This window comes from Apiospora phragmitis (assembly GCF_038363925.1).
Source record: "Apiospora phragmitis strain CBS 135458 chromosome Unknown utg000014l:1.0-1827420.0:1.0-1829600.0, whole genome shotgun sequence".
NCBI lineage: Eukaryota > Fungi > Ascomycota > Sordariomycetes > Amphisphaeriales > Apiosporaceae > Apiospora > Apiospora phragmitis.
In genome coordinates, this window is record NW_027117414.1 from 161,776 (window position 1) to 187,616 (window position 25,841).

At 53.7% G+C, this 25,841-nt stretch overlaps 6 protein-coding genes across 6 annotated transcripts; 2 read left to right on the forward strand and 4 right to left on the reverse strand.

The window, feature by feature from the left end:
* Positions 1-4,330: 4,330 nt before the first annotated feature.
* Positions 4,331-6,719, reverse strand: PG994_014680 (coatamer subunit protein; the record flags this gene model as incomplete). Its single annotated transcript, XM_066866089.1, is given in 2 exon segments — positions 4,331-5,797; positions 5,817-6,719. 2 exon segments carry the CDS (start codon positions 6,717-6,719, stop codon positions 4,331-4,333), a joined length of 2,370 nt encoding a protein of 789 aa, XP_066707765.1.
* Positions 6,720-7,772: 1,053 nt separating this feature from the next.
* Positions 7,773-9,269, forward strand: PG994_014681 (FAD dependent oxidoreductase; the record flags this gene model as incomplete). The annotated part of the gene is made up of 3 exons (XM_066866090.1): positions 7,773-8,405; positions 8,431-8,893; positions 8,914-9,269. 3 exons carry the CDS (start codon positions 7,773-7,775, stop codon positions 9,267-9,269), a joined length of 1,452 nt encoding a protein of 483 aa, XP_066707766.1.
* A 1,104-nt stretch (positions 9,270-10,373) lies between these two features.
* PG994_014682 (uncharacterized protein) lies at positions 10,374-11,324 on the reverse strand (the record flags this gene model as incomplete). The annotated part of the gene is made up of 4 exons (XM_066866091.1): positions 10,374-10,390; positions 10,443-10,857; positions 10,915-11,002; positions 11,065-11,324. 4 exons carry the CDS (start codon positions 11,322-11,324, stop codon positions 10,374-10,376), a joined length of 780 nt encoding a protein of 259 aa, XP_066707767.1.
* A 5,817-nt stretch (positions 11,325-17,141) lies between these two features.
* Positions 17,142-19,207, reverse strand: PG994_014683 (electron transfer flavoprotein-ubiquinone oxidoreductase- mitochondrial precursor; the record flags this gene model as incomplete). The annotated part of the gene is made up of 3 exons (XM_066866092.1): positions 17,142-17,241; positions 17,324-18,842; positions 18,922-19,207. The coding sequence occupies 3 exons, from the start codon at positions 19,205-19,207 to the stop codon at positions 17,142-17,144; spliced, it is 1,905 nt and encodes a 634-aa protein (XP_066707768.1).
* Positions 19,208-21,972: 2,765 nt separating this feature from the next.
* PG994_014684 (uncharacterized protein) lies at positions 21,973-23,149 on the forward strand (the record flags this gene model as incomplete). Its single annotated transcript, XM_066866093.1, has 2 exons — positions 21,973-22,155; positions 22,223-23,149. 2 exons carry the CDS (start codon positions 21,973-21,975, stop codon positions 23,147-23,149), a joined length of 1,110 nt encoding a protein of 369 aa, XP_066707769.1.
* Positions 23,150-23,777: 628 nt separating this feature from the next.
* PG994_014685 (alpha/beta-Hydrolase) lies at positions 23,778-25,492 on the reverse strand (the record flags this gene model as incomplete). The annotated part of the gene is made up of 2 exons (XM_066866094.1): positions 23,778-25,150; positions 25,213-25,492. 2 exons carry the CDS (start codon positions 25,490-25,492, stop codon positions 23,778-23,780), a joined length of 1,653 nt encoding a protein of 550 aa, XP_066707770.1.
* Positions 25,493-25,841: the final 349 nt, after the last annotated feature.

Consider the following 25,841-nt stretch of genomic DNA (forward strand, 5'->3'; position numbering starts at 1 on the left):
AGAACAGGCACTGAGCTGGGTAAGGGTAGAGAGCGGCAACTGAGGATATAAATACCCTGGATGAGCGGTTGCTGATTGTGTAAGTAGGTGTGCGAATGGCAGCGGGCGGGCCCGCAAGGTTGAGTTCAGTGTTGAAAGTGCAAGCGCAGCCAGTTGTGCGCGCCGCTCATCGAGGTTGGTAGAGAACGACCAACAGAACAGTTGAGGGCAAGACCGAGGCGCATGCTAGCATCTACCTCGCAGCTGTTCCTGGGTCGTCAGGCGCGCTGAGTGTAGCTGGGAGTAAGGTTTGCGATAGTGGCGGATGATGAGCGCCTGGCTGGTGGTTGACCTTAGCAACCCGACGGTTGCTGTCTTCGTTTTGCCAAAGAGTCTAGCAGCAGTTCTTTGCACCGTATGTAGGAGGTAGCTAGCTACCTGCCTGCCCGTCAAGGTCCCAATGTTGTATTCGGGCAGTAGGTATGTAGATGCGGCACACGTACCAGACCTACTCTCAGGTCATGCACGTGAGATGGGCTGGTTGGCTGCATTGGAGGTTGAGTAGGTTAGGTTAGGTAAGATCGATCAACTAGCATTTCTTCGTCCCCTCAACTGCTACTTACTTGCCTAGGTACGCATTCATTCAAGTGGATGCTAATTCAACACATTGGGTGTCTCCCTCTTTCCATACTTTCCACATCGATGCTTTGCTTCTTCACGTTGCGTTTGGGGGGAAACAAAACTGCTAGATTGTTAGCCCTCAGCTGCAAGGAAAGGACGAAGTAAAGGCAAGCAAGAGGTCGATGGTTGGAAGTGTTCATGTTTCCAGTGGATGTCTGGTGTGTGTTGTGTTGTAGTGGGGTTGTTGTTAGGTCCCTAGGTCCCTACTTGCGACTTAGCTGTGTGGAAAGCGAGCACGTTTTCATTGGCCAACACCCCCCCGTGAAGCTGCAAAGCCGGGTTGTCTACGGCCTACCTACCTACTTGCGTGTGCTGGAGGGGTGGCATGGCATATAAGTAGGCAGTGTCGTTAAAATTGATGTAGCGATATTTGATACATATTCTGTATACCCCGGATACCCGTACCCTAACCTAAGAAAGAGGGGGGAAATCGCCATGAAAGTACAATGAACTAACTATCTGCACGAGAACCGCGCTGGAGTCTGGAGCCTTGGAACCTTGGAACCCTAGATGCATGCTATCCGGGCCGTCAAGACCTACTTTTGGCTGGACTTGATTCACGCCGCTAGGACCAATGAAAGCGAGGGTAAAAGGCCCGTAGCGCATCATGGCCGACTTTCCGCTTCGCTTGGCCAAACGTTGGATACTCAAGCTCAGCTCCACGATGGGAGGTATGCTTAGATGGTGGTATCTCGATAGGTACATACGGTATTCCTTATTGTAAGCATAAAAATAGTATCAACAGTGGTAGATTCAAGCCATCTCTGACTACCCAGCTGTGGTAGATACGAGACATTTCGCTACATAGGGTCCATGCCTCGTCGTGCCTGACTGCCGCTAGATTATGCCGGACATACCTGGATTTTGGACAAGCTGAAAATATACATATACCTATCTACCTATTAGAATCGCTAGGTAAGTTGCGGGCATGATGTCACATGTAAATGCCCTCCTACCTCATACACCAGGTCAGGTCAGGACCGACCTCCGACCAGTCAACGGACCGGTAAACCGCTCCGAATTCACTTACGACAGGCAGACGGGTTCAGCTAAATTGGAGGCATTCGCCGTGTTTAGCCATGCAACTGGGCCCCAGTCGGGTTGATGAAACGATGATCTTCGCAAGTTTGAAACGAACAGTGATTGGGCTTGTCAAAGCCAATCCCAACTAGTTGCTAGCAGACGATCTACCTATCAGGTTGGTAGGGCTAAATCAGTAAACCTTCATGTTACTACCCAACTACCGAGTAGCACACATCACAGCAAACACCAGTAGCGAAAGCACTGATGGGTCGTCCTATCACATCAGACCCTGTTTAAAACGGCATTGCACTGAGCATGATCAGCATCTGAGCGCGTCTACGCGCGCTTATTACTGCGAATAGAAAGGAGGCTCTGGGTGGGAGGCGCGCTTGGATATATTGGCACCATGTTGATCAGCTTTCCTGTTCCACCAACCGGAGATCTAAACGGAAACGTACCGACAACACCTACATGTGTTCTAGGCCAACCTTAGGTACTAAGGAAAGTAACTGAACCCCGCAGCTGTATCTCTCCCATGTCAAAAGAGCCCTGTTCCCTGTCCTAGTAGTCAATCTTGAGATCCGGCCTTGGCGGAGAAACGCATACGAGATCTAAGATGCCGTGTTGTCCGCTCGTTGCAAAAATATTTGTGTACTACAAGCACCGGCACCTGTTCGTACTTAGGGCGCAGGCTTGTAAGCTAAACACCACAAAGGTACTTAGGTATGGGCAGATAGACTGGTGTCCGCTCGAAGCGGTCTCATCTAAACGTTTTCCTATTCGTACAATATTGCGACGTCACACAGGATATTAGGCTTGTGGAAGAGAAGAAAGGCATCCAGAAGGGTTCCTGTCTATACTGGGGGACGGCCAGAAGGCAGAATGGTCAGTGCTGTCCTTCACGATCAATCCCGGCCTAGAGTTCACGAGTATTTGCAGGGCACGGCATCCTATGCATCAGCGCCACTCGGCAGACCAGATGCGGTTACTTAGCAGGTACCTTGTCGAAGATCGCGATTCTTCTTGGTAGGGACCAAAGCTACCCCCCTCGTGCCTCGCTCGAGAGGCCGTGCTCTACTGGTGCGTGCTCTACAGCGGAGAGGAGACATAAGCGAGTGCGAGCCCCAAGACGAGAAGCGAGAGAAGCGAGAGAAGCGAATAGGGGATGTACTTGGGGCCGACAAAGTGTGGTCATTCCACCTTTTTGGTATCGTGGTCATTATGGATGCAAGCCCTTTGTTGAGGAGGGCCGTGGATGGCGTCGGCAGACAGGGAATGATTGCGCCTCTTGGGCTGCCAGTGGAGGCAACGTATGTCTGCTGCTCGGCAAGGTGGACCAGCTGCAAACTATCCACCGAGGCTCCAGCGTAAGCAGGTGCCTCGAGGGGAGGAGACGTTCCTATCAACATCTTTCAAATTCGGCGTCTCCGCAGGGGCATTGGTACTCTTGTTGCAAGGCGGTCAGCGCTTGCAAAGGGCAGAGCGGGCGCCATTCACCATTCTATTGGTGCACCGTCAAGACCCTCCCACTCTGAGCAGAATCTACCTACATACGTACGTGTAGGACTTCAGTCGTTCTCGCGATTCGCTGCCCTGAGCGGGGCGAGGAAGCCGTGATGCATTCGAGAACGGGCCCCCATCACCTTCGCTTGCTAGGGACCAAGGGTCTCACCAAAGTTTCTTGCAAGCCACAGCATGCCTTGCAGCATGAAGTCACTCAACCCGCACGCACGCCTTCGTGGGCTGGCTTCCCGGTGCCGTCATTCCACGGGATAGACGAACCTCGTACATAGAATGGGACGATACGTCTTAGCATGACGTGGAGGTCATGGAAAATCTGCAAGCCCATCATTTGACCAGCTTTACTTGGCTTGACAATCAAAGGACCAAGTAGGAGCAGAGGTGCCTTGAGCCTGGTATCTAGCAAGACTCCCCGGGGTACGTAATATGCTCAACCCTACCTAGGTACATGTAGTACCTAATGCTTGCACTTACCACGCAGCTCCGTGACCTGGGTCTGCCTGCTACTTACTTGAGTACTAAGACCACCCCAGGCCAATGCTTGAGCTGTCAGTTGATTTAAACTTCACCTTACCCACGACTAAATACCCGGCCGGATGAGTTAGGCTTGATTCCTGGAGACCATGGAATTTTCTGGCATAGGGAAAGACGAAAAGCCACTGGCGCCTCTTTCATGATAAACAGAAACCAGAACCAGGCCTTTCTTTGCCTCCAACCTTCGTGTTCTTATTCGTGTTCTTAGCAATCCAAGGCTTTACTAGCCACTGCACTATTGGATCTGGAATTGGATCTAGTATTGGATCTGGCATCAATAGGCACGTGTTGATTGGTTGAAGCGTGTATGGTCTGGTCTTTGGTATTGTCTATTCACTTCAACTATCAGAAGCGTCCGAGTCCGCAAACATGTCAACTGCCCTAAGCCGCCTTCGAGGCTGCCGATCACCCGTCGCGGCTGCCCCAGTAGGAACCCCTGATGGCTCTAGCTTTGGAGGCGGCTGAAGTTCCTCAGCAGTTTCCACCGCCTGAGATACTGTTGGTGGCGTTGGCTCAACGTCTACCATCGGCTCGCCACCATCTTCAGCTTCTTCGTCGTCAGTCATTGGCAGGCCATCAATGTCTGAGTCCATTAGTGCCCCTCGTCATCTTCTGCCATGGCCTCGCCATCCAGGTCGTCAAGGACCATGATGCCACCTGCTGAAGCATATATACCTTTGTCTGTCTCCACCGACACAGGCTTGAAGCCTTCTGTACTCGACACCCCAGCTTCCACAGGCTTCCACTTCCCTACCGTCTTCTTGTCCCCGCCCCCTGCACGGGCTCCAGCTTCAGCGGCAGCAGCAGTAGCGCCACCGCTCTTCCCCTCGTCCCCATCTTTTTTGCTCAGACTTGGCGGATTCTCAAAACTTCTGGCGAAAAACTCCTGCGCCTCGGCGGGAAACACGCACCACCCCTCCCACAGGCTCAGAATCAGCCCCACGCTACGCTTCCACTTATCTGAGCGCAACCGGCCCCACCCCAGTCGCTCGGCCATGAGCCCCAGATGCTCGAAGACGCGTCGCTCACGTAGTGCGGTCTCGAAAAGCTGTCGGAATCGCCAACTGTGGCGCACCCCACTCGTCGCTGATGACGAGAGAATATCGCTCACAACGTAGAGAGCCACAAGACTAGCACCACTTGTATCAACTTGCTCACTGTTGTTTGCTGTGGTTTTGTTGTTGGTGGTGTCTGGCAGCTCATCACCCGTAATAGGAGCGGTCGGATCATCAAGGTCAGACTTGACGTTCAGTTGTTGTTGTTGTTGTTTGAAATCAGGATTCGCGGAAGCCAGCGCCAAAGGCTTCTGCACATTAGATACGATCAGGTCAACTATCTCGTCGGCGCCGCGGCTCGCGTGTGTGATTGCGAAAGTCGTGATGCGGGCAATATCACCCTTGCGAATCCGACTGAGCGTGGTCGGAAGCCTGGCCAGTAAGTGAACAAGCTTAGCCTTGTCAAGCGGGTTGAGGTAGGTGGTCCCTTCGTCTCCTGTCCCAGCACCCGCTCCAAAGTCACCCATACGGTTGTTGACGCCTTCATCTTCGTAGTCATCGTCCGATGAATTGTACTCCGGATCTGATACAAACTCGTCAATCCTCGTTGTGTACTCGTAAACTAGTGGCTTGTCGGGCGCTTTCCAAGCATGGCTGTTTTCGAATAATGGTAGGTATTTTCCGGTTGGCTTTCCCCCGCCTCGACTATTACTGTACGACTGTGAGCCCGTGATGAATTCCCATAGTCTCCAGCGGTACCAAACGCCGCCTGCACTACGTGCGTCCCAGAGCCAGGCCCACCTCTCTTCGCGCTGCACGTCAGGCCGTGACATGAGTAGAGCCTCAAACTCAGGGCCATGCTCAAGGACAGACTCTATAGTTTTGTGGATGAGCTGGAGTTGTTTGATATCGCGTGGCGCTTGCACGGGGACATGCAGCAGGTTCGACCGATTCAATGCACCCCCGCCAGGGCCGTAAGATGGAGGAGGCGCAAACCCTCGATGGAATTGGTGGGAATGTGGTGGACCATTAGCTGGTTGAGGAGCAGGTTTCGCGCCGAAAGGCTGGGAAGAAGCAGAGGACGTCGTGGCGAGGGAGGGATGAGGAGGGGGCGAGGGTTGTGGTCGCCACGGCGGAAGAGAGATGACGGTGCAGAGAAAGGTAAAAACCGTAGCCCAAGTAGCGATTCTGCAGAGAGGATACGGCAGAGTCCATGTCGGTAGATGGTGTTTCCTGGGAAAGTATGACGATGGCGGCCATGGACTTGCGCTCGTTGGCGACAGGGGCAGCCTGCGGGAGTATCTTGACATTTTCCACCGTGAGGTTTGGAGGGATTAAGGCCTTGATAACGGCGGGAGATGTACCCGGAGGTAAGTTAGCCAGCCGCAGTGTAGGTTTTGCGACGGCGCGCTCTTCGGCCCTGTCGACCGTTCGCGCATCAGCTTCGTCGTCACTGCCCGTGCCAAAGGCACTGGATATGCCGCCTTTCCCCGGCGCATCGTAGTTTCGGTCTTTGTCCCTTTCTCGTTCACGCTCCTCGCTCTGAAAGCCCAGCCTGCCGCGGCCATCGTCGCCGCGTCGCCCGAAGTCTCGCTGGAAGCCACCATCAAAGCCTCTCTTACGCCCAAAGCTCCCGGGTGGTGGCCCCAAGCTACCTGGCCCGCTCTTGAGTGGTGTTCCGGTGTTGCCACCCGCGCCAAAGTGTCGTCTGCCTACAGCACCCCCAGCCGCGGCAAGGCCACCACCTCTGGACGGCCGTCCAGGGCCGGCGCCGCGAGCGAGAGCGCTGATTTCGTCGTCGTCATCGTCATTATCGTGGTCGAAGCTCTTGACGAAGCTCTCGTAGACGGCGGCGGTCTCGGCAGCTTCGCGTTTGCGTTTCGCCTCTCGTTCTGCCCTTTCTTTCTCGAAAGCGGATTGTTTGTGTGCCTTTTGAAGCTTGGCTTCGACGTCGGGGAAGTCGTCGAGCTTCTTCGAGGCCGACATGACTGGGGCGGGAAATGATGGTATGCAGTTGGTGTGGTATTATGTAGGTCTGGGAGGCAGGAGGCCGGAGAGTTTTGGAGCGAATATTGCCGTTGATCTTATCGCATGCGCATATTCGCAGCCGAGCTTGGCTTCCGGCCAGAGCCAAAAAGCGCCAGTAAAACACAAACAGTCGGAAATGATACGAGAAATCAACAAGGTGCAAAGCATGGAATGATGTCAGCCTTGTTGAATGAGGCTCGCGTAGCATGAAACGGCCAAACCAATCAGCTCAGGTCAAAGACATGTGGGATGCACGCGGGCGTAGGTAGCCGTGGGCAGGCTGCGGGTATGCATTAGGTACGTAAACCCACTACGGAAAGAGTCAGGCTAAGCACCAGCACTGGAGTCGGTGGGACGAACAAATACAACCAATGAATGGAGATAAACAGCGGACATTTCTACCCAAGTCCAAAAGACACAAGACCGACGTTGGTTGGATGATCATCAGCTCCCAATCCCTTCTTCCTGAGCCCGACAACCGTCAACCACCATGGACCGGAAAAATCAGCAGATCCGATTGGACGGGTGAGAGGACATGCTGCTTCCGATATCGACACCACTCCCACCTCAGATCCTCTATTGGATCCCCACAGCCTGACTAGACTCTCTTCCACTCGTGGGTTCTGCTTCCATACCGCTTTGGTCTCTCGTTACCGACCATGGCCGACAGCCCGCGCACTTCGGATGGGTCTCATTAGGGGGCTTGGGGGCCGATAACGTCCATAGCGCAATTGGGGCTATTACTTTAGGGTTCTCCTATCTAACAATGAATTCTTTTACTACCTGCTCTCTATATAAGTCCCGATTTACCCAAGTAAAGTCAGTAAGTACGTATTGTATATTGCACTAGTTATTCTTATTATATCATCTGGTTTGTCACCGCTGCTGGGACCGAGGCTTCAGTCCATATAGAAGTCGATACACGAAAGGAAATCCCGAGCGAGTTTTGGCAATCAGACCTCAATCTTTCTTCTCTATCAAGACACTGGTTCTCCGACAAGGCAAATTATCATGGCACACGCCACCTCCTCATCCTCCTCGTCCTCCTTCAAGGCTCCAACGACCCTCCTCATCGTAGGAAGCGGCGTCTTTGGCCTGTCGACGGCCTACGCCCTCACCAGGCGTCCCGAGTGGCAGTCAACCCAGATAGCCGTCCTGGACCGTGCGGGCGGGTCCGCCCCTTCTTTCCCCGAGAAGCCGGTATTTCCCTCCCGAGACGCCTCTAGCATAGACTCGTCCAGGATCATCCGCGCCGACTACGCGGACTCGGCGTACGCGGCGCTGGCGTCGGCCGCCCAGTACGCGTGGCGACAGCCGGGCCCCGACAGCATCGGCGGCGAGGGCCGCTACACCGAGACAGGCTTCGTGCTCGTGGCCGACGACGAGCCCGTGCGGGTGCGCAACGCGCGCGGGCTCGAGGTCAAGTCGGGCATGGGGTTCGCGCGCGACGCCTACGTCAACGCGCTGGCCCACGCGCGGCAGGCGGGCCGGGGCGAGGACGGCGACTGGGTCCAACTCCTCAACAGCCGCGCCGCCATCGCCAAGGCCTCGACCACGGGCGCCGAGCTCGGGGACTGGGGCTACCTGAACCGCGGGTCGGGCTGGGCCAACGCCGAGCGCGCCATGGCGTGGCTGTACGAGAAGGTGCAGGGGACGGGCCGGGGTGAAGTTCGTGAGCGCCACCGTCGAGAGGCTCGAAATCGATGCGGGTCAGCGCAAGGTCGTGGGCGCGAAGCTGGCCAACGGACAGTCCATGAGGGCCGAGCTGGTTGTGGTGGCTGCCGGCGCGTGGACGCCGAGCCTGGTGGACCTGCGCGGACAGGCCGTGGCGACGGGCCAGGTGCTGGGCTACATGGACATCACGCCAGAGGAGCAGGCCAGGCTCGGCCAGGCCCCCGTGCTCATGAACTTGACGAATGGCACCTTCCTCATCCCGCCCTCGAACAACGTCCTCAAGGTCGGCCTGCACGGTTACGGCTACCAGAACCCGAAGAAGGTGACGTCTTGCCTCACCGTGCTCAAGCCCACGAGCATCCGTGCCGCCAACGACCAAGAACAGTTCTTCCCCGAGATCTCCGTCTCTCAGCCCCTGACCCATCTCGACGACCCTACCCTCTGGATGCCCGCCAGCGGTGAGCGCGCTCTGCGAAAGGGGCTCCGGCCATGGTGCCCTGGCCGTCGGTGGCCGACCGGCCCTTTACGGCCAACCGCGTGTGCTGGTACACCGACACGCCCACGGGCGATTTCCTGGTCGCGTACCATCCCTACTGGAGCGGGCTGTTCGTGGCGACGGGTGGCAGCGGCCACGGCTTCAAGTTCCTGCCGGTGCTGGGCGAGCATATTGCCGATAGCATCATGGGGAAATGTACTCCTATCCTCAAGGATAAATGGGCCTGGAAGGAGGTCACCGATGTTGAGCGAGCTATTGTAACTGAGGATGGCAGTCGTGGCGGACAAGCTGGGCATATACTACAGACAGAGCTAAGAAAGAATGGCCCCCGGGCATAATAAATTGTACTTTACAAATTCGACCATACACGGCTTTTGCTACATTCATATTGCAAAGGCATAGTCAGTATTTTATGTTGCCCAACAGAAGGTCTCGGTATGAAGTCACTTCGGCCCATACGTGTAACTTCGCAGTAGGAGCATGTTGCCTTATTCGACTTCAGGTGTAGTAATCCCTGGTACTGCGACGAACCACCTACGCTCCTTATGATGAAGATGAAATCAAACAAGCATTCGATTCACTGAATCGTATTGTAAACAGTACCAGTTGCCTAGTAGCATTGGCCATGAAGCGTGTTAGGATAATGCATCTTGTGTTGCGGAGGCCAAACAAGTTGATTACCACGAGTATCTCTTACAGGATGAAGAGGCGCCAAATCACTCAGCAGGTAGATAAATGTCCAAAGTGGGAAATATTTGATCAGAGGTGGTGATGTATTTACTACCAAGGTAGACAGTCACGCACGACTGTTGTCGTTGTGCTGAGCTTCAGGCATGAACAGCTTCAGGTGCCTCGAGCGCAAGAGAAAGCATAATTCATTCGCTGAATAGGGACAGACTATGAAGCGAACATGACGTTCCAGCCTGTTCACCATCTGGACATATGTCCATGCCTGACTCCTGCTTCCACCTCGTGCTACTCCCCGATGCATATCATGTTCATCATAGACATAGCATCATCATCCTCGTTCCTGGAGATTGAGCCTCCCTCCATTTATATGCTCTTTTCTCCTCCTGACTGTTGAATTAAGACGGCACATCCTCGACCAGCGCACATGTCGTCGAGAGAATGCCATGTGCAATCTATGTGTATCCATCTGACCAGGCCCCAGTCATCATCTCCTTTTTGGTCCTAAATCAACCAGGCCCACGCCTATGCTGGTCCTTTCCTTGTGTCGTAACGCCGGTGCAATGCAATTTGCGAAGAAAATATCAATGGTACAATAATCTCATACTGAGCCTCCGCGACGGCAAGCCGTCAGTCGTCAAGCACAGCTGAGTGGTGTGCAGAATGGAGAATCATGAAATCATTATGTATCGTACAACCAAGAACGAAGTAGTAGCGGGTGGACGGTGTCGTGTATGAGTGGCGGAAGAGGCTTCTCAGACCTTGCGGAAATCTAGCACAAGTTAGTAATTGCACGTTCAAATAATACAAAGAGTACAACAAACCTTGAAGCACAGGGTAGATCATTTCGAACGCCTGGTAGATTTCCTCGCGCACTTTGGCACCAGTGAGAACGATCTTTCCGCTTACGAAGATCAATAGGACAATCTTCGGTTTGATCATACGGTAGATAAGACCAGGGAACAATTCAGGTTCGTAAGAACTGAAGTTGTGATGGCGCGAGGCAAGGCCCTCGAGGCGGATGGGGAACTTGATATCGCAACTACCAACAATGTTCTGGATCTTGAAGTCGGTGAACTTGGCGTTGAACCCGAGTTTCTGGATGATGCGGGCGTACTTGCGCGAGGCAAGCTTCGAATCATCCTCTGACTTGGCACCAGTGACCACCATCTTGCCGGAGGCAAAGATCAGGGCGGTGGTCTTCGGCTCACGAATACGCATGATAACAGCGGCGAAACGCTTTGCAATTGGTTAGTAAGGTTGATCAAAATTCGCAATTGATGGAACAAGGTTTACCTTAGGATTGTACTCGGCGTTGCGCGCATGCAGGGCAATCGTCTTCAGGTCCAGACGGCAATCGAGATTGACCGTGGCAACGATGTTCCTTGATGATGCAGAGTGAGCACACAGTTCATTCAAGGACAAACCGTGTGAGGTAATACATACTGCAATGTAGGAGTCAAACCACTGCCACCTTGCGTGGTGGCAGCAGGTGTGGCAGCGGGCGTGGCGGGAGTCACCCCATTGCCGGCCGGCTGACCATTGGCCATTCTTTTATCAACCTCGCCGGTGGGTGGAGTGAGCTCCTGAAGAACGCCCCCAGGCATGCTGAGCGAACCGGAGCTGGTAAAGGCTCGAGCTTGCGCGGCAGTGGAGGGGTGCGACCCAAGGGTGCTGAAATCTGGCTGTGGGGCAGCAGAAGCCATGATGCCTTGTTCACGTGTATTCCACGAAACAACAGAATCTAGCCTTTGATAAGACCTGGAAAGTAATGTTAGAAAAAAGTTTGTTGGCAGAAATAATGATAGATATTCGCCAATGGAAGTGGCAGCCCGGTTCGGTGAGTAAACAAGCACCAATCCGGCTGACGACCTTGTTGTGTATGGGTAAGAAAAAAATAGCAAAGAGAGAAAAAAAAGACGATAAAGCTGCCAGGTGCGAGGTAACCCAGTCAACGCTCAAGAGGACGCGACACGGACCCCAAGAGCAGCCCAGCGTTTCTACGATGATGGGGAACGATTGTCACGGGCAAATTGTATTGAAGAAGACAATAGAGGGAGAGCCTTACCAATTGGCGCAACGGAGATAAACAAGTAAATGTCTCCCCAAGCTTCTCTGGCCTAAGATGGTAAAGGCTCGATTGTTTCTGGTCGATGATGCTTGCGATCAAGGAACCAGAGATGGCACACACACACGATATGGATTTATGGGTTGCCTGTTCGGTCGCGAACGAGACTTCTTGGGACAGATAGTAAAGCGAGCAAATTCGGATGCGAAAATAGCGGGCTGTCGAAGTCGGGGATCGGTTTGATGCGATGCGACGCGACAATGACGGCGGGCACCGATTCGATCTTCCTTTGCGGCGCGCTAAGTAGATATGATGGGGGAATGAGGCGACGTTTGTGGAGATACCATGTGGCGCTCCGTGTTTCCTTTTCTCAATTCTTGTTCTCTACGCTCTCGTCTTCAGCGACGGTTCTGGGACTACTCTGCACCGTATCTTGCGCGGTAGTGGGAAGGGGGTGCGGGGAGGCAATGCGTTCGCGGGGTCTGAAGAGAGAGAAGTCGAGACCTTTTATATCGGCGGCGGGCAACAAAGAGAGTTTGCAACGGGTTCGGAGAAAGCGCGGCAAAAGGAAGGCTTTGTTGGTGGGTGGGTTTCTTTGGCCGAAAGAGTTTGTTCGGGTCCGGATGCAGGTGAGAAGCAAAAACCAATTAAGGAATGCGACAGCCTTGGTTCTGTCCTGGACGGCGAGTGAAGTGTGGAAGGATTGTGTGTTTTCCTTTTCTTTTCAATGCCCGATTTCCCAGGTCTTGGTCCTTCCGAATTGAGGGATCTCTGTGTCAAGACAAGGTGACGAAAAAAGGCTAAAAAAGGTCGAGATGTGATGAGGTAAGGTGAGGAGGGTGAGGAGAAGAAAAAGTGGATCGATGGGTTTATGAGGATGGATGAATGGGGGTGGGTCGGCCAGACGTAATTGGCAGGCAGTCAGCTGGCAAATACGTAAGGCTGAGGTCGGTCGGAGATTCCGCGCAAGACTTTCGAAACAGTTGAAATTGGGGGGATGGCTGGGCTTCTTATAATTTTTGCCAGGCCTGCCTTCCTCCTAGTGCCTCTAACCAAACGCACCGACTTTTAAGGCAGCGACACCCATGGACGCCCCCCGTGTGGCGGGAGTCCACAATTCGCTACTTCTTCCTGCCACCTTAGTGGACGCACTAAATCCGTCGCGGCCAATCATACCTTGCCATCCGCCCCTTATTTTATCTTTTTTTCCTGCTGGACTTTACACCTTCGTAGCTCCTGGTTCCTTTCAAGTCGCTTTTTTTCCTCCCCTTCGATCTTTTCCCTGCCATTCTTTCTCACACTTTCATCCCAGCCAGTCCATGCCTTGCCGTCCAGCCATCTTTTCTCTCCCTCTCGCCAAACACGACACAGGAACACGCATCCAACAACTGCCGCCTCATGTCTACAATTGCTATGGATCCAGCAAGCATTCGACAATCCGACAAACCCAACAACGCATTCATTCTTTGTCGCTAGCCAATAGTCTAGTCAGACCGCAAAAGTTTGCAGACAAGCTATTGATGCGACGACTACCGTTCCGCTCCAATTCATTCGCCAGGTCACATGCACCATGAACGACGGGGCAGGAATGAAGTGGCAAGCGGAAACGGCCAGTTGCGGTCGAAGTGGACGGTCGGTCGCAGACAACACACGGTTCAAACACGATTCATCTCGCACTGGGGGCCAGGCTCGCCCGATCGCAAAGCGATTGCAGAGCCATGGGGGGCAGTGGCGCCAAGGGGGGGGCACTGGGGTCCTCGACCCCAACCACCACAACTTGCAACCTGGCCCAACAAGCACCCACCCTCATCGCCTGCAATCTTTTGAAACAGCCTGACCCTCTCCTGCCTCTCCCTCTCAATATCGTTGATGCCTTTGTGCTTCATATACATATCGTCTTGGCGGACTGTTTCGAAGGAGATGCCTACCATATTTGCCGTAAGTCTCTTCAATTCTTCGTTGCCAGTGCGACGAAGGGTGGAAGTCGTTGCATCATCACAACGCCGGTTGTGAGTCTTCACCCCCCCCACCTCTCTTTCAACTTTCATCGCTTCTTGTCGAGAGTTTCCAAGAGTGCAGGGTCCGCTGGGGGCCGGTCACATCTGTGGCTCAGTAAAACGTGTAGGACGATCAGGTCTCATTATCGTTTGTTCTTTCCCTGGAAGTCTCATTTCGGCCTCTCGGGGGTTACGTTTACATGCTCATCGCGGTCGCTGACTGCGTGCGGTGGGAGAGTTGCTTCTGTTTGCGGCCGTCCCAAACGCAAAGCAGCGGAACGCATGATTGCAATGTGGCAAGGTCTGTTGGGTTGATACAATACTTGCCAATCTGAAAATGTGTCCTCTTCCACGCTCTGGTCTAGATGATGCGCGAACTGGAGCCCTCCGAGCCCACTTACGCCGGTTTTGCTCGCCTCTTCAATCAAAACCGTGGAGCCAGTTGTTAATCACCACTCAGTGCGCGGTGCGAGGGAGCACCAAGGTGGAGAGGCTGTTTCAATGGAGAAGCCAGAGAAGAAGCCATCGGCCTTGGAGCCTGCCATCGCCGACGCGACTCGTCAGTGGATACCTTAAAAAAGCCAGTGTCTTTTTATGGTTTCATCATTTGCCGTTATGCGCAGTGTGTGAGAAGCGATGATCCCGACACACTCATTTCCCTTGACCCCTGCGACAAATTCTTTCTCCCTTGCCGGTCCCCCAGCCGCGCCCAGCCCTCATTTCATCCCTCTTATCTAGCCATTCATCGTCGCGCTCCCTTTTTATGACTCATTCGTACGCACACAACCGAGGGACAGCGAACAGCCAGCAAACTGTATGTCGTCTTCCGCCCAGCTTACTTATTTACGCCTCTATGACTGGTCTTTTTGCGACGACTTATTCGCGAAAACCTGTAATAATAGAAAACTGCGCGACAAGCAGAACAAAGACAGGAAAACAATAGGCAAGCGTATCGTCGGAATGGAACACGCGTTGGAAGATGATCGTGATTTCTAGAAGGGGTGATTATGACGACGCGTGTCTGGTCTGAGTTGACGAGGGCTGAAAAATATGGTGTTCTCGTGATGGTCTGACAAGAAAGAATCCGTCGCGATAGGACTGGTGCTCTGACCCCCTAGCAAGCGCCGTTCTTTTCATGTCAATGCAAGCAGGCTGACCATGCAAGTGCAAGTCGGCATGCAAGGGAGCGGCACGAATGTCGGAAGTACTCTGAAGTAACCAGTATATCGCACTGTATAGCGATAAGAACCCTCTAGGGGCTATTGATTACTCATGTGACTATTCATTGCGCCACTCAACAAATCAGGGCTTGCATTGGAGCTATTGATTGGCCTACTTATCTCCTAATCCCGTCATACTGGCACTGCATTATTGTCAGTCGGTCATCTCGGTATCGATTATTTATTTTATGCTTTCAATAATACGTGTTGCTGTTGGTTTATCTATCGGCTGTGTGCTATAGAACTTTGAATACCATTCATTGAGAAGTCCTGTTTCTGGCATGAAGATTGTTCCTGCGTCGCCTGCTTCCGCCTTTCCTTTTCGCTGGGATAGGCCGGAAGCGGTGTAGCCGGCCATACCGGCTACTGTAAGAGGAAACCTGGTAGGATTGCTCCATATCCATCCTTTTGAGGTGCCGATTCTTGTCTCCTTTGACCGCTTCGGGGTGGATCCTTGCCTTCAATGATATCCCCGGCTCTACTGTCCCGGGCCGAGCGACGGGATGTGGGCGCGTTGCCATACTCTCTCCGGGATTACCTAAGTAACCAGCGACCACAAACCTTTCTCGGGAGCAGGTCACTGCGGTATGAATCGCAATTGTCTTGGATTGCGTACCGACAGTAAGCAGCTGCTCCCTCCTTGATTGGTGACCCGTTGAGCGGCTCGCTCACTAGGATATTCCCAGTGCACACATACCGCAATCGACTGCACCGAGATCAGATCATATCGTGATGAAACCCGCGCTGCGGCAACAACGAATGCTGACCATGATTAACAGATACTGTAACAAAATTATGCGCCTATCTGCAACAATTACATTCGCCTGTTTCTAAAATAGACCTGACTACTTCCTAAGCCAGGCGGATGGCTGAGCCGAGGTGCGGTATAGACTTTTACGTACCTTATACGCATACAGTACACACGAAAACCAGCATGGCGGTCAACTTGAGCTTGGTTGACATTTTGCGACCAGATCGTGAACCATAAGTTTGCGCCACTTGTCCCAGCTGTTCCTGACAAAAAGCCACAAAGGCTCTGCATGGCATTGCCATATTGAGCTTGTACACCCGCCAGTCATCTATTGGCGATGACAGGAACTACACGTGGCCATTTTGCCTTGATCAGTGGTGCTCAAGATGCCTGCCGCGCTGTTTCTTCTTCTTCTTCTTTTCTACTGCTTTCTCCTTGTACTTTTTTCGTTGACGCGGATCAACCTTCACTTCCCCTTTTCTCTAGTTGCTACATAGGCATTGCATGACCATACATAGCCCAGGGACCAGTAGGCAAAAACTATCCCAGGATGCTTCATGGTCAGCCCTCCGGTCCATCGTCTCTTTTCCCTGGCCTTCCCCTTTCCCCTCTATTATTGCCCAGCATAACCGCTTTGGCAGCTCGATGCATTGCCCGAACAGGACTGGGTGGCTTTCAACCACCCCCTTATTCTCTTTTACGCCTTCCCAGCCCCGTAAGGCTAGGGTGGAACTGTCAGAGTTAACCTGCGCAACATCTTCTGTGTCAAACACATAGTCACTACGCTATGAATCTACGCCGGGCAAGCCACAAAAAGTATAACTTCATGAGCACATTAGTTTCGCTGAGGACCCGGATGACAAATTAGGTAGGTACCTGCCCTGGCATAGGCACGCCCCGCTGGAGTTGATGGGTTCACGTCGATGAGGGTGGACTTGCTGGAGGCCAACCACAGACAGACGAGAGTCGAAGTCCAACCTCATCGCACCTGCGGAACTCCTTAATATACTAAGTTATGCTCGAGCACCGGAAACAATATCAGGGATAAGCAGTCGCGGGCGCCCGTTGCCTTGTCCAGCCATATCCTTTCAATATCTAATCCAACATCAAGTAGGAGGCGGCAGGTTACGGGCAATCCCAACATCTTCATCCTGAATACGCATTAAAGCAAATATCTGACACCTGCAAATGCATGTTTGGCTAGCAGGCCTACACTGTTGAGGCCATTATCGGGACGACACGATCGTAAGTAGCAGACACCAACTAGGTTGAAATAATAGGAGGCAACGTAACCCACATCAAATACATAATATTTAATCCGGTAAAATTTTATATACATGAAATCTGGCCATGGATACCGTTTGTTGGCTCTATTATACCATTTGCTGGGCACCTGTCATTGCTATTACCCCAGCATCATACCACTCTTCAATGTTTCGCATCGGGTGTATTTTACTTCTTTTTTTCAGGGAGCCCGGTGTTACTGATTAGGTCATGTAGTACTTTGGCCCTTCACCGCCTTGAGGGACTGCCCAGTTGATGTCTTGATGAGGTGCTTTAATATCGCATGTCTTGCAGTGAATGCAGCTGTTATCACTTGTCAGTTTGGGGGTCCATCCAGCAGATCGAGGGTTCTCGGTGACAAGTTGGCAGGTTGGAATGTACGTACTTCTGTGCGTTGATCTGGAACCTCACACCTAGAGGTGTGGATTCATCCTCTACATACTCATACACGCCGGCAGGGCAGAATCGGTTCTCGAGACCCTTGTATCCCGGCCAAGTCTCCGTCGTGTGTGCATCCCAGTCCTTCACCTGGAGATGTACTGGCTGGTCTTCTTCGTGGTTTGTTCCAGTGCGAGACACACTCGTTAAGATGTCAAATGTGAGCTTGCCATCGGGCTTCTCGTATTCGATCTTGGGGCACTTGTCTGCGGTCTTCGTCGCCCCGTGGTCCGTGGTTTTGTGCTTGAACGTCCAGGGCACGCGTCCTTTCAATACAAAGGCCTCGAGACCGGAGTACATGAGGCCGCCGTACATGCCGAGCGGCCCGTGGAACGAGGGCCTCATGTTGCGGACTTCCTTGAGCTCCTTCCAGATGCTCGATTTCCGCAACGAGTCCTCGTAGTCGTATAAGAATACCGACCCTGGGCTTTCATTCTTCAGGGCGTTCCAGGCAGCCTCAGCCGCCAGAATGCCCGACTGCATAGCGTTATGGGTGCCCTTCACCTTAGGCACATTCACAAAGCCGGCAGAGTCCCCTATCAACGCGCCACCTGGGAAAGCAACCTTGGGTATGGACTGGAATCCGCCTTCGATTAGAGCTCTGGCGCCGTATGATATGCACTTGCCGCCTTCTAGTGTGTTCCTGTAGAGCGGATGTTTTTTCATCTTCTGAAACTCCCCGTATGGTGAAAGCCAGGGATTGGAGTAATCCAAGGCTACCACAAGCCCAACGCTCACAAGGTTGTCGCCGAAGTGGTACGCCCAGCCACCGCCATACGTATCCGAGGGTAGCGGGTAGCCCATGGAATGAACGACCTGCCCCTTTTGGAATTTCTCAGGCTGCACCTCCCATACCTCCTTGATGCCGAGGCCGTAAGTTTGATGCTGGCTGTCGCTTCTCAGGTCGAACTTCTTAATGACTTGTTTGGACAGGTTGCCATGGCACCCCTCGCCAAACATGGTGACCTTTGCATGGAATTCCATGCCTCTTTCGAAACTGTCCTTGGGCTTTCCATCGCGGCCAATTCCCAAGTCGTTGGTGGCAACACCTTGTACTGAGCCGTCTGCTTTATACAGCACCTCGCTTGCCGCAAAGCCGGGGTAGACCTCCACACCAACTTCCTCGGCCCGCTCGCCCAGCCACTTGGTGAACTGGTTCAGACTCACGATATAGTTGCCATGGTTGTGCATCTGTGGCGGTATAGGCACGGGAAGGGCCATGCCCTTTGTCAAAAATCGCATCTTATCTCCCGTTGCAGGAGTGGCATGTTCGAAACGGTTCTCGTTGGCCTCGTCGAGCCAGTCCGGGAACAAGGCCTCGACCCCGCTTGGCTGAATTACGGCCCCCGAGAGGATATGAGCACCAATCTCGCCAGCCTTCTCCAGCAGCAGCACGCGGAAGTCCTCGTTGCCGGCCTCGTTCGCCTGTTGCTTCAATCGGATGGCAGCGCTTAATCCGGCGGGACCTGGGTCACGATTATGTATGGTCAGCATGCGAGCACAGCAAGGAGATAGATATGGTAGTAGGGCTTTATTTCCACTTACCTCCTCCTACAATACAAACATCGACCTCGTCACTCTCACGATCTACCGACTTCGGATCGAAGCTCTCGTCGACGACATCTGCAAGGCGATTTATCCGTGTCGTGGTGAATGCGCTGGTATGGAGTAGGCGGCCGGGGGTTCGGGCCAGTGCTGGTATGCTACGCTGGTTCCATGGCCGTGACATGGCCGACGCGCTAGAAGCTTTACATGCTTGCGCAGCCAGACTGGACCTGACGGGCAAGGCGCAACGGCGCCCGAGGATTCGGAGGTGGGCAGGCGCGGACATGATATGATGTTTGGTAACTACGGACGCAGAGAGAGTTTCCTGATATGGCAAGTTGATCAAAATCTCATGCCGTCTTCGATCAGCGGCCCTCGGATTCTGCAGGTGTCTAGACACCTGTGGTGGGTTGAAACAGCAGCCACTCTCGGGGGGGAGGAAAGATAGGAGGATCTGGCTCAAGCTATTAACTTGGACTTTGCGCCATGGACAGACAGGAAGCTGACTAGCCGAATGCTAAGGGCGCTCTGCCAATTGCTCAGAGGTCCAAGGGCGAACAAAGTAGTGAATCATGTAGCACATGAAAAAAAAAGAGGATTATTGGCCGCTGTCGGGAGCCTCGAAAATGACATCAATTGGAGAATTCCACCCAAAACCCACCAAACCGAGGTTCTCCTCCCCGGCCGCAGCTAGCCGGATCAGCGCCAAGGCAGCCCGTCGGCCAATCAGGTGGGATGGATTAGCTAACACCACTGAAGGCATCTTATGATTCTTGCCCGATTGAGGACCTGTCTAGCTGATGAGGCTCTCGTCTGATCTGATGTCGGTATCTACCATTGTCGGTGCTTGCAGTACTGAAGAGATGTAAATGCCATAGTGACAGATAGCGTGTTGTGGGAATGTAGGGCGGTCAAGCAAGCAAACAGCTCAGTCTGCTCCATCAATCAGGAAACCAACATGGACCTAGAGCTCAGGAATGTCCAGGCGGGGCGAGGTAGGTTACACTTCAGTCGAACCGATGGAAGAACCTTGATACCGGGAATCTCGTCTCTGCTTGCATGTTTTGGTGTTCCGCCATTGTCTGATGTTGGTTGGGCAGAATAAATAACGTTCTGTTTTTTTTGTATGACAGCTTTAAGCAAGGCATGTCCTGGCGCAGCTGAACCGTTCTGTAACGTTAGGCGGGCATGTTTATTATGCTGGCAGAGCACGACGTTTCTCGCAACCGCCGCCAAATCCAGCTCCGGTTGCCGATTGGAATGGAGACCACGAGGAGACCAGGAGCAGCAGGTAAAGAAGCCATGCTGCCATGGGCTGACGACTTACTGTACTGTACATACTCCGTACATACGAGCACCTACCTCCATGTGCATCCCAGTAACCCAGGAGCCCAGGCACCAGGAGCCCAAGCAATCTGGACCCTTCCATCTGTTCTGGGATGAGGTGCCCAATAGCTTAATTATCGGATCGAACAAGATGCTGCAAAACGCTGCAAAACGCTAGGCTGGCCCCTCGGGCACCGGCAACTCAGAAAAAAAGAACCCAGAAACCTCCTTCGTGCGGTGAAAACGACCGCTGCTACAGCTACTCGTTCATCGTATGTGGTTCATGCGACATGTTTCTTTCTTCTCAACTCTCACCTCGCTTCTCAACCCATCGAGCTTCTCGAAGGATGTTTGCATGCATACGGTTGGAACGGAACATCCAACTTTGTTTCAGACTGCCAATAGGTTGCTGTGGCCTTTTGAACAAAAACAAGTAGGTAGGCGTCCTAGGGTAGGAAGATAGGCAGGCCTCAGACCGGACGTCAAGGTGTCCGAGATTGCGGCTCCAGTGAACACGTCCGGTGTGTGCAGCCTCACAGTCGCAGCCAAGATGTCAACTACAACGTTGACGTAAAAACTCAAGATTGATCCCCAAGAGCTGTGACCTCAGCTACACGAGCTACGCTGCAGTGCGAGGGAAACCGGTTACGTGGTTACACATAGACACGCAGAACTCTTAAACTCTCAAGCATCCTGAGCTGTCGCCAGTCACAAAGTAACCTCGATTGGGAAATGTTTGACATTGAACACGCGGTGTTTGATCTACCGTTTGACTACCCCTGTCCACCCAGGGGACCGTCCCAAGAAGGGCCAGGCCCAGCTTGCCAGTGTCTAAATTAAACGTTTGCGGGAGCCGGAAGTCTTGGCAACTGAAACTATACTGACCGGGGAGCGGTAGCCTAACGGCGCCTGTGCCCTATCGTGAATCTGTTTGTCGATCTCGCTGCTCCGTTCGGCCAGCTGTTGCCTTTCTGGGAAGATATGCGCGAACTACCATTGACCACCATTGTATGATCTCCTCCACAGCCATTCTCGTCGCCCATCCCCATGTGTTTCAAAGCTCCCTGGAGATACGCGCCTTGGATTTCGATGTTTGGTCCCCACCCAGGTCCCTTGGGTGGGGGAACACCTCCCACCCAAGCCTCCTACGGCGTAACACCTCGAGCCCATGCTACCTTAGTGACGGCCTGTTGGATTGTGGGATGCTCCTGGGTTGTTCGTTCCCGACTTTAGTGTATGTTTGGGAACCTGAAGCCTCGTCATCTTCGCCAGCTTGGCGCATCTGCCAGCCGATCTGAAAATCGGGATGATCCAACCCATGGCTTGGCAAAGGAACCTGTCCGTTGCTGCTCTAAGCTTAAACATCCATGGCCTTCATGAACCACCTCGGAGTCGTCTTTCTACTATTTAAATGTCTTCACCCCGTATCCGTTGTACCCAGTCTTTCCCTCCTCATTCCATTCTCATCCCATCCAAGCATAGATTTGCTTTCCCTTCTTAGACACCCTTTTATACTTTCTTTCTTCTTAGAGGTTAGTTTGCCCACCCATTCCCTATAGCTCGTCCTATAGGGACTACCTCCTGTCGAGAGATGATATACTAACAAACAAACCAATAGCTGTGCTCGTTATCCACTTTCTTTCACACACCGAGCCCCATTACATTCCTTTCCTCGGATACGACTATTTCCCCTGTATTTCTTACATACAATCATAAAACGCCAAGATGAAGAACTTCGGATCAGCCCTGTTGCTCCTGGCAGCCTCTGCCTCCATGGTCGCCTCCCTGCCTGCCGTCGAGCGACCCGGTGATGTGATCGCTGCCCGCGCTCCTTGGGAGCAGGCTATGCACGTGAGGTCATCCCCTGAGCTGGAGAGACGCAAGAAAGACAAGGACGCCGCTGAAGGTGTAAGTACCGTCCTTATACATCACAGCCCAGCTGATCCCCGTATGCTAACATTTCATGTGTTCCTAGGCCGCTGCCAACAACGGAACCGCCCCTGCTGCCGGCAAGGGTGAGGGTGAGAAGAAGAAGAAGGGCAAAGCCGCTAAGGCTGGCAAGGGTGCTGCCCTCGACCAGGGCGCCGCGGCTGCCAACGGCACCGCCCCGGCACAGGGCAAGAAGGCCGGCAAGAAGGCCAAGGGTGCTGGTGCTGGTGCCGCCGCCGCCGGCAACGGAACTGCCAACGCCGGCAAAGGCAAGGGCAAGGGCAAGGCTGCTGGCGGTGCTGGCGGTATTGCCCAGCTTCTCGAGGGCCTGACTGGCGGTGGTGCCAAGGATGGTGCTGCCGGTGGTGCCCAGCAAGGTGGTGCTGGCGGGCTCGGTCAACTTCTCGAAGGCCTGACTGGTGGTGGTGCTGCCGGTGGCGCCCAGCAAGGTGGTGCTGGCGCTGGCGGGCTCGATCAACTTCTCGGAGGCTTGACTGGTGGTGCTGCCGGTGGTGCTGCAGGTGGTGCCGGTGGACTTGGCCAGCTTCTCGGAGAATTGACCGGCGGTGCTGGTGGTGCTGGTGGCGCTGCCGGAGGTGCTGCCAAGGGCAACGGAACTGCCCAGGCCGGCAAGGGCAAGGGTGCCGGTGGTGCTAAGGACAACGCTGGTGCCGGAAAGGACGCTGCTAAGGACGCCGAGAAGGCCGCTGACAAGGCCGCCAAGAAGGAGGCGGACAAGGCCGCCAAGAAGGACGCCGATGCTGCTAAGAAGGCCCAGGATGACGCTGCCAAGAAGGACGCCGATGCCGCCAAGAAGGACGCTGATGCCGCCAAGAACGCCGGCAAGGACGCCGCTGCCGGCAAGGACGCTGCTGCCGGCAAGGACGCCGCTGCCGGCAAGGACGCTGCTGCCGGCAAGGACGCTGCTGCCGGCAAGGACGCCGCTGCTGACAAGGAGGGTGACGATGAATAGATTAGTCTTTTGGACTAAGACTGTTCACATCTCGTGCGTTCTTATATACGATATGATTGTTTAATTTCATGGTAACGGCCGTCAAATCAGTGTTTTACTTGTTTATGGCAGACCCGGGCGATAGGGGTATGCAAAGAAGGTGGCGTTCTTTCCGTCTTTACACGGGCTCGTGTCGGATATGGCTGATAAGGGTCTCAGTGGAGGTTGGCACCGCAGGACTACCTACTGAGGGATGGGTACGAAATGAATACATAAACCTACACTCAAGATACCAGAGGGTTCTAGTTAATCAAACCTTCATGTTTATCAAATATCTCCGCATCGCTTGGGTGATACTTCCCAAATTTCGGGTGAGCTTACTTGCAGGTTGGATTTCGTCTGTTTTCCTGTTCAGCCTCACGTAAAAATGAGCGCAATTGTGCACACTGATTCGCTCCGATATCCAAGAGGGATGCTGGAAGCCTTTGCATCTCACACCGTCCAATAATTCTCTTGCTTCCCTGTTTGGGTACAAGTGACTGACTATATGTCGTCAAAGAAGGTTACAATATGTTTGGCCTCGAGGCCAATACACAGACACCATGCTGGGTGAGCCAAATCTTGGAGGGTTGATGTAAAATAGTACTCTCTACGCAGAGGCGGACTTTGAGGTTTTCCACCGCTCGAACCCGTTAAGCCACCTCTTCACCGTACGAATCTCCCACTTGTGTGCTTCTCGAATGAACTGTGGTTCAGCGTCCACATCCAAGATGCCACTACTATCCCAATGGTGCCCTGCTCCCGTTATCAGATACTGCGGGTGTAAATCAGTCGACTCGGTGCGCGGCGGCGCGAAGTTCGAGTGGTAGCACAGGTCATTCCAGACATCCTGGTCGCCGTCGATGAACGCCAGACGGTCTGCGCTGATGTTGAATCCCCCATATCGGTCATAGATACTTAGGTCCGGCTCCGCGGGGATCTTGTTGAACTGGCCGTCCGGAAAGGCCCAGCGGCACCACTGCTGCTCGTAGCTCGTGTCGACGACGCGCGAGAGCAGCGAGGGCCCTTCCTTGGGCGCGTCGATGTACGCCCCCTGCTCCGTGCAGCTGGTGTACAGGTACGAGCGCGAGGCCGAGTTGCCGGCGCGCGCCCAGGCCGCCGCGTCCTGCGTCCCGAAGCAGTCCTTGCTGTTGTAGTCGCCGCCGGGGCACAGCGGCAGCACCACCCGCTTGACGTAGTCGGCGTAGCCACCGAGCCCGGCCCAGGACGCGCCGTCCGTGAGGTTGGCGAGCGCGTAGTCGACCTGGGCGATGCTCTCGGGCGCGTCGACGGAGGTGACGTTGCCGCAAAACTGGAAGAAATCGCTCGAGCCGTAGCTCGCGTTCCAGTTGAGCTCCTGCCAGGTGTTGGTCGGGTAGAAGCCCGGGTTGCCGATGGGGTATGCGATGGTGGTGGCGAAGTCGCGGTGGTCCGTCAGGGCCTCCAGGCCGAACAGGGCCTTGAACTCCCGGATCGCCGCGGCGTTGCCGGCCGAGACCAGGCTGTCGAAGTTGTCGACGATCCGGTTGATCCGGGTCACGCAGTCCTGAGGCGCATATTTCTGGATTGGGTTATACCAGGCCGGATAGCCGACCGTGGAAGTGACGGGAGCGCTCGACGCTATCCCACCGTACAAGATGTCGCCGTATTCCTTGATGGAGAATGCGGTTTGCGCCCCTGCCAAGCTTCCGCCGTAAAGGATCCAGGGCGTCCCCGGAGCTGTCAGATCGCCATCGACACCAGGGAACACAATGCGCTGGGCGAAGTACGCATTATCTGCAAGCGTTTGTGAAGTCGTCAAGTATACCAGATCGTCAGTAGTCGAGCTATTGTACGGATAGCTCTCTCCGTAATATCGATTCTCAAGGATAACACCAAGGCCATTGGTTGCTTCCATGAGGATCTGGATGATACCCGTCCGCAAGTTGGAGAACCGGCTTGGTCCGCTGGTCTCTCCGCCAATGTAGAGAAAAACAGGTCCACCTGTATACGAATGATAAGCATCGCCAGCTTCAGAGCCACACCCCCTCTCTGCGAGATCTTACCTGGCTTATAGTACGAAGAGTCTACATAGTAGCGCTGCTTGAAAGTGGCATTGGTGTGTCGAGTCGACTTGCAATCCCCGGGGAAATGATCGATGCGCTGATCAAAGTAATTCGGGGTGTATTGCAGCGAGGGACGACCGGAATCTCGGGGCTCAAGCGGTACATAGCTGCTGATGACCTGAGACACCAGGGAAGCGATGCAGCAAGCCAGAGATATCTTCATCCTGACTAACGTTGCGGACAGGCGGGCATCCCAGAATCGAAGTCCATTTTTTGTCATTGGCGAGGGGCATTGGATGCTTATATACCTCTTCGTTCTCCCGGATAAACTTGACGCATCCATAGCTATCTATGCAAGGCGTGAGACCTGCAGATAGCACTGCGGCACATTTGGAAATGATGTTTACCACCCCACATAACAGTCCTCTATTCTTTGCCGCATTAGGCAGGAGATACTGTAGGAAGCCTACGAAGTGGAAGGCCAGTGGGCACTTAGCAGAGCCGATTCTAGGATTCGATATCGGATCGGGGCAGCAAGCGGAAAAGGGCAGTCCAGAAACAGGATGTTGTGACAAGCCATGCATCTGGCGTGATTGCTCAAGAGTCTGCACGATGATAATTAATGGGTA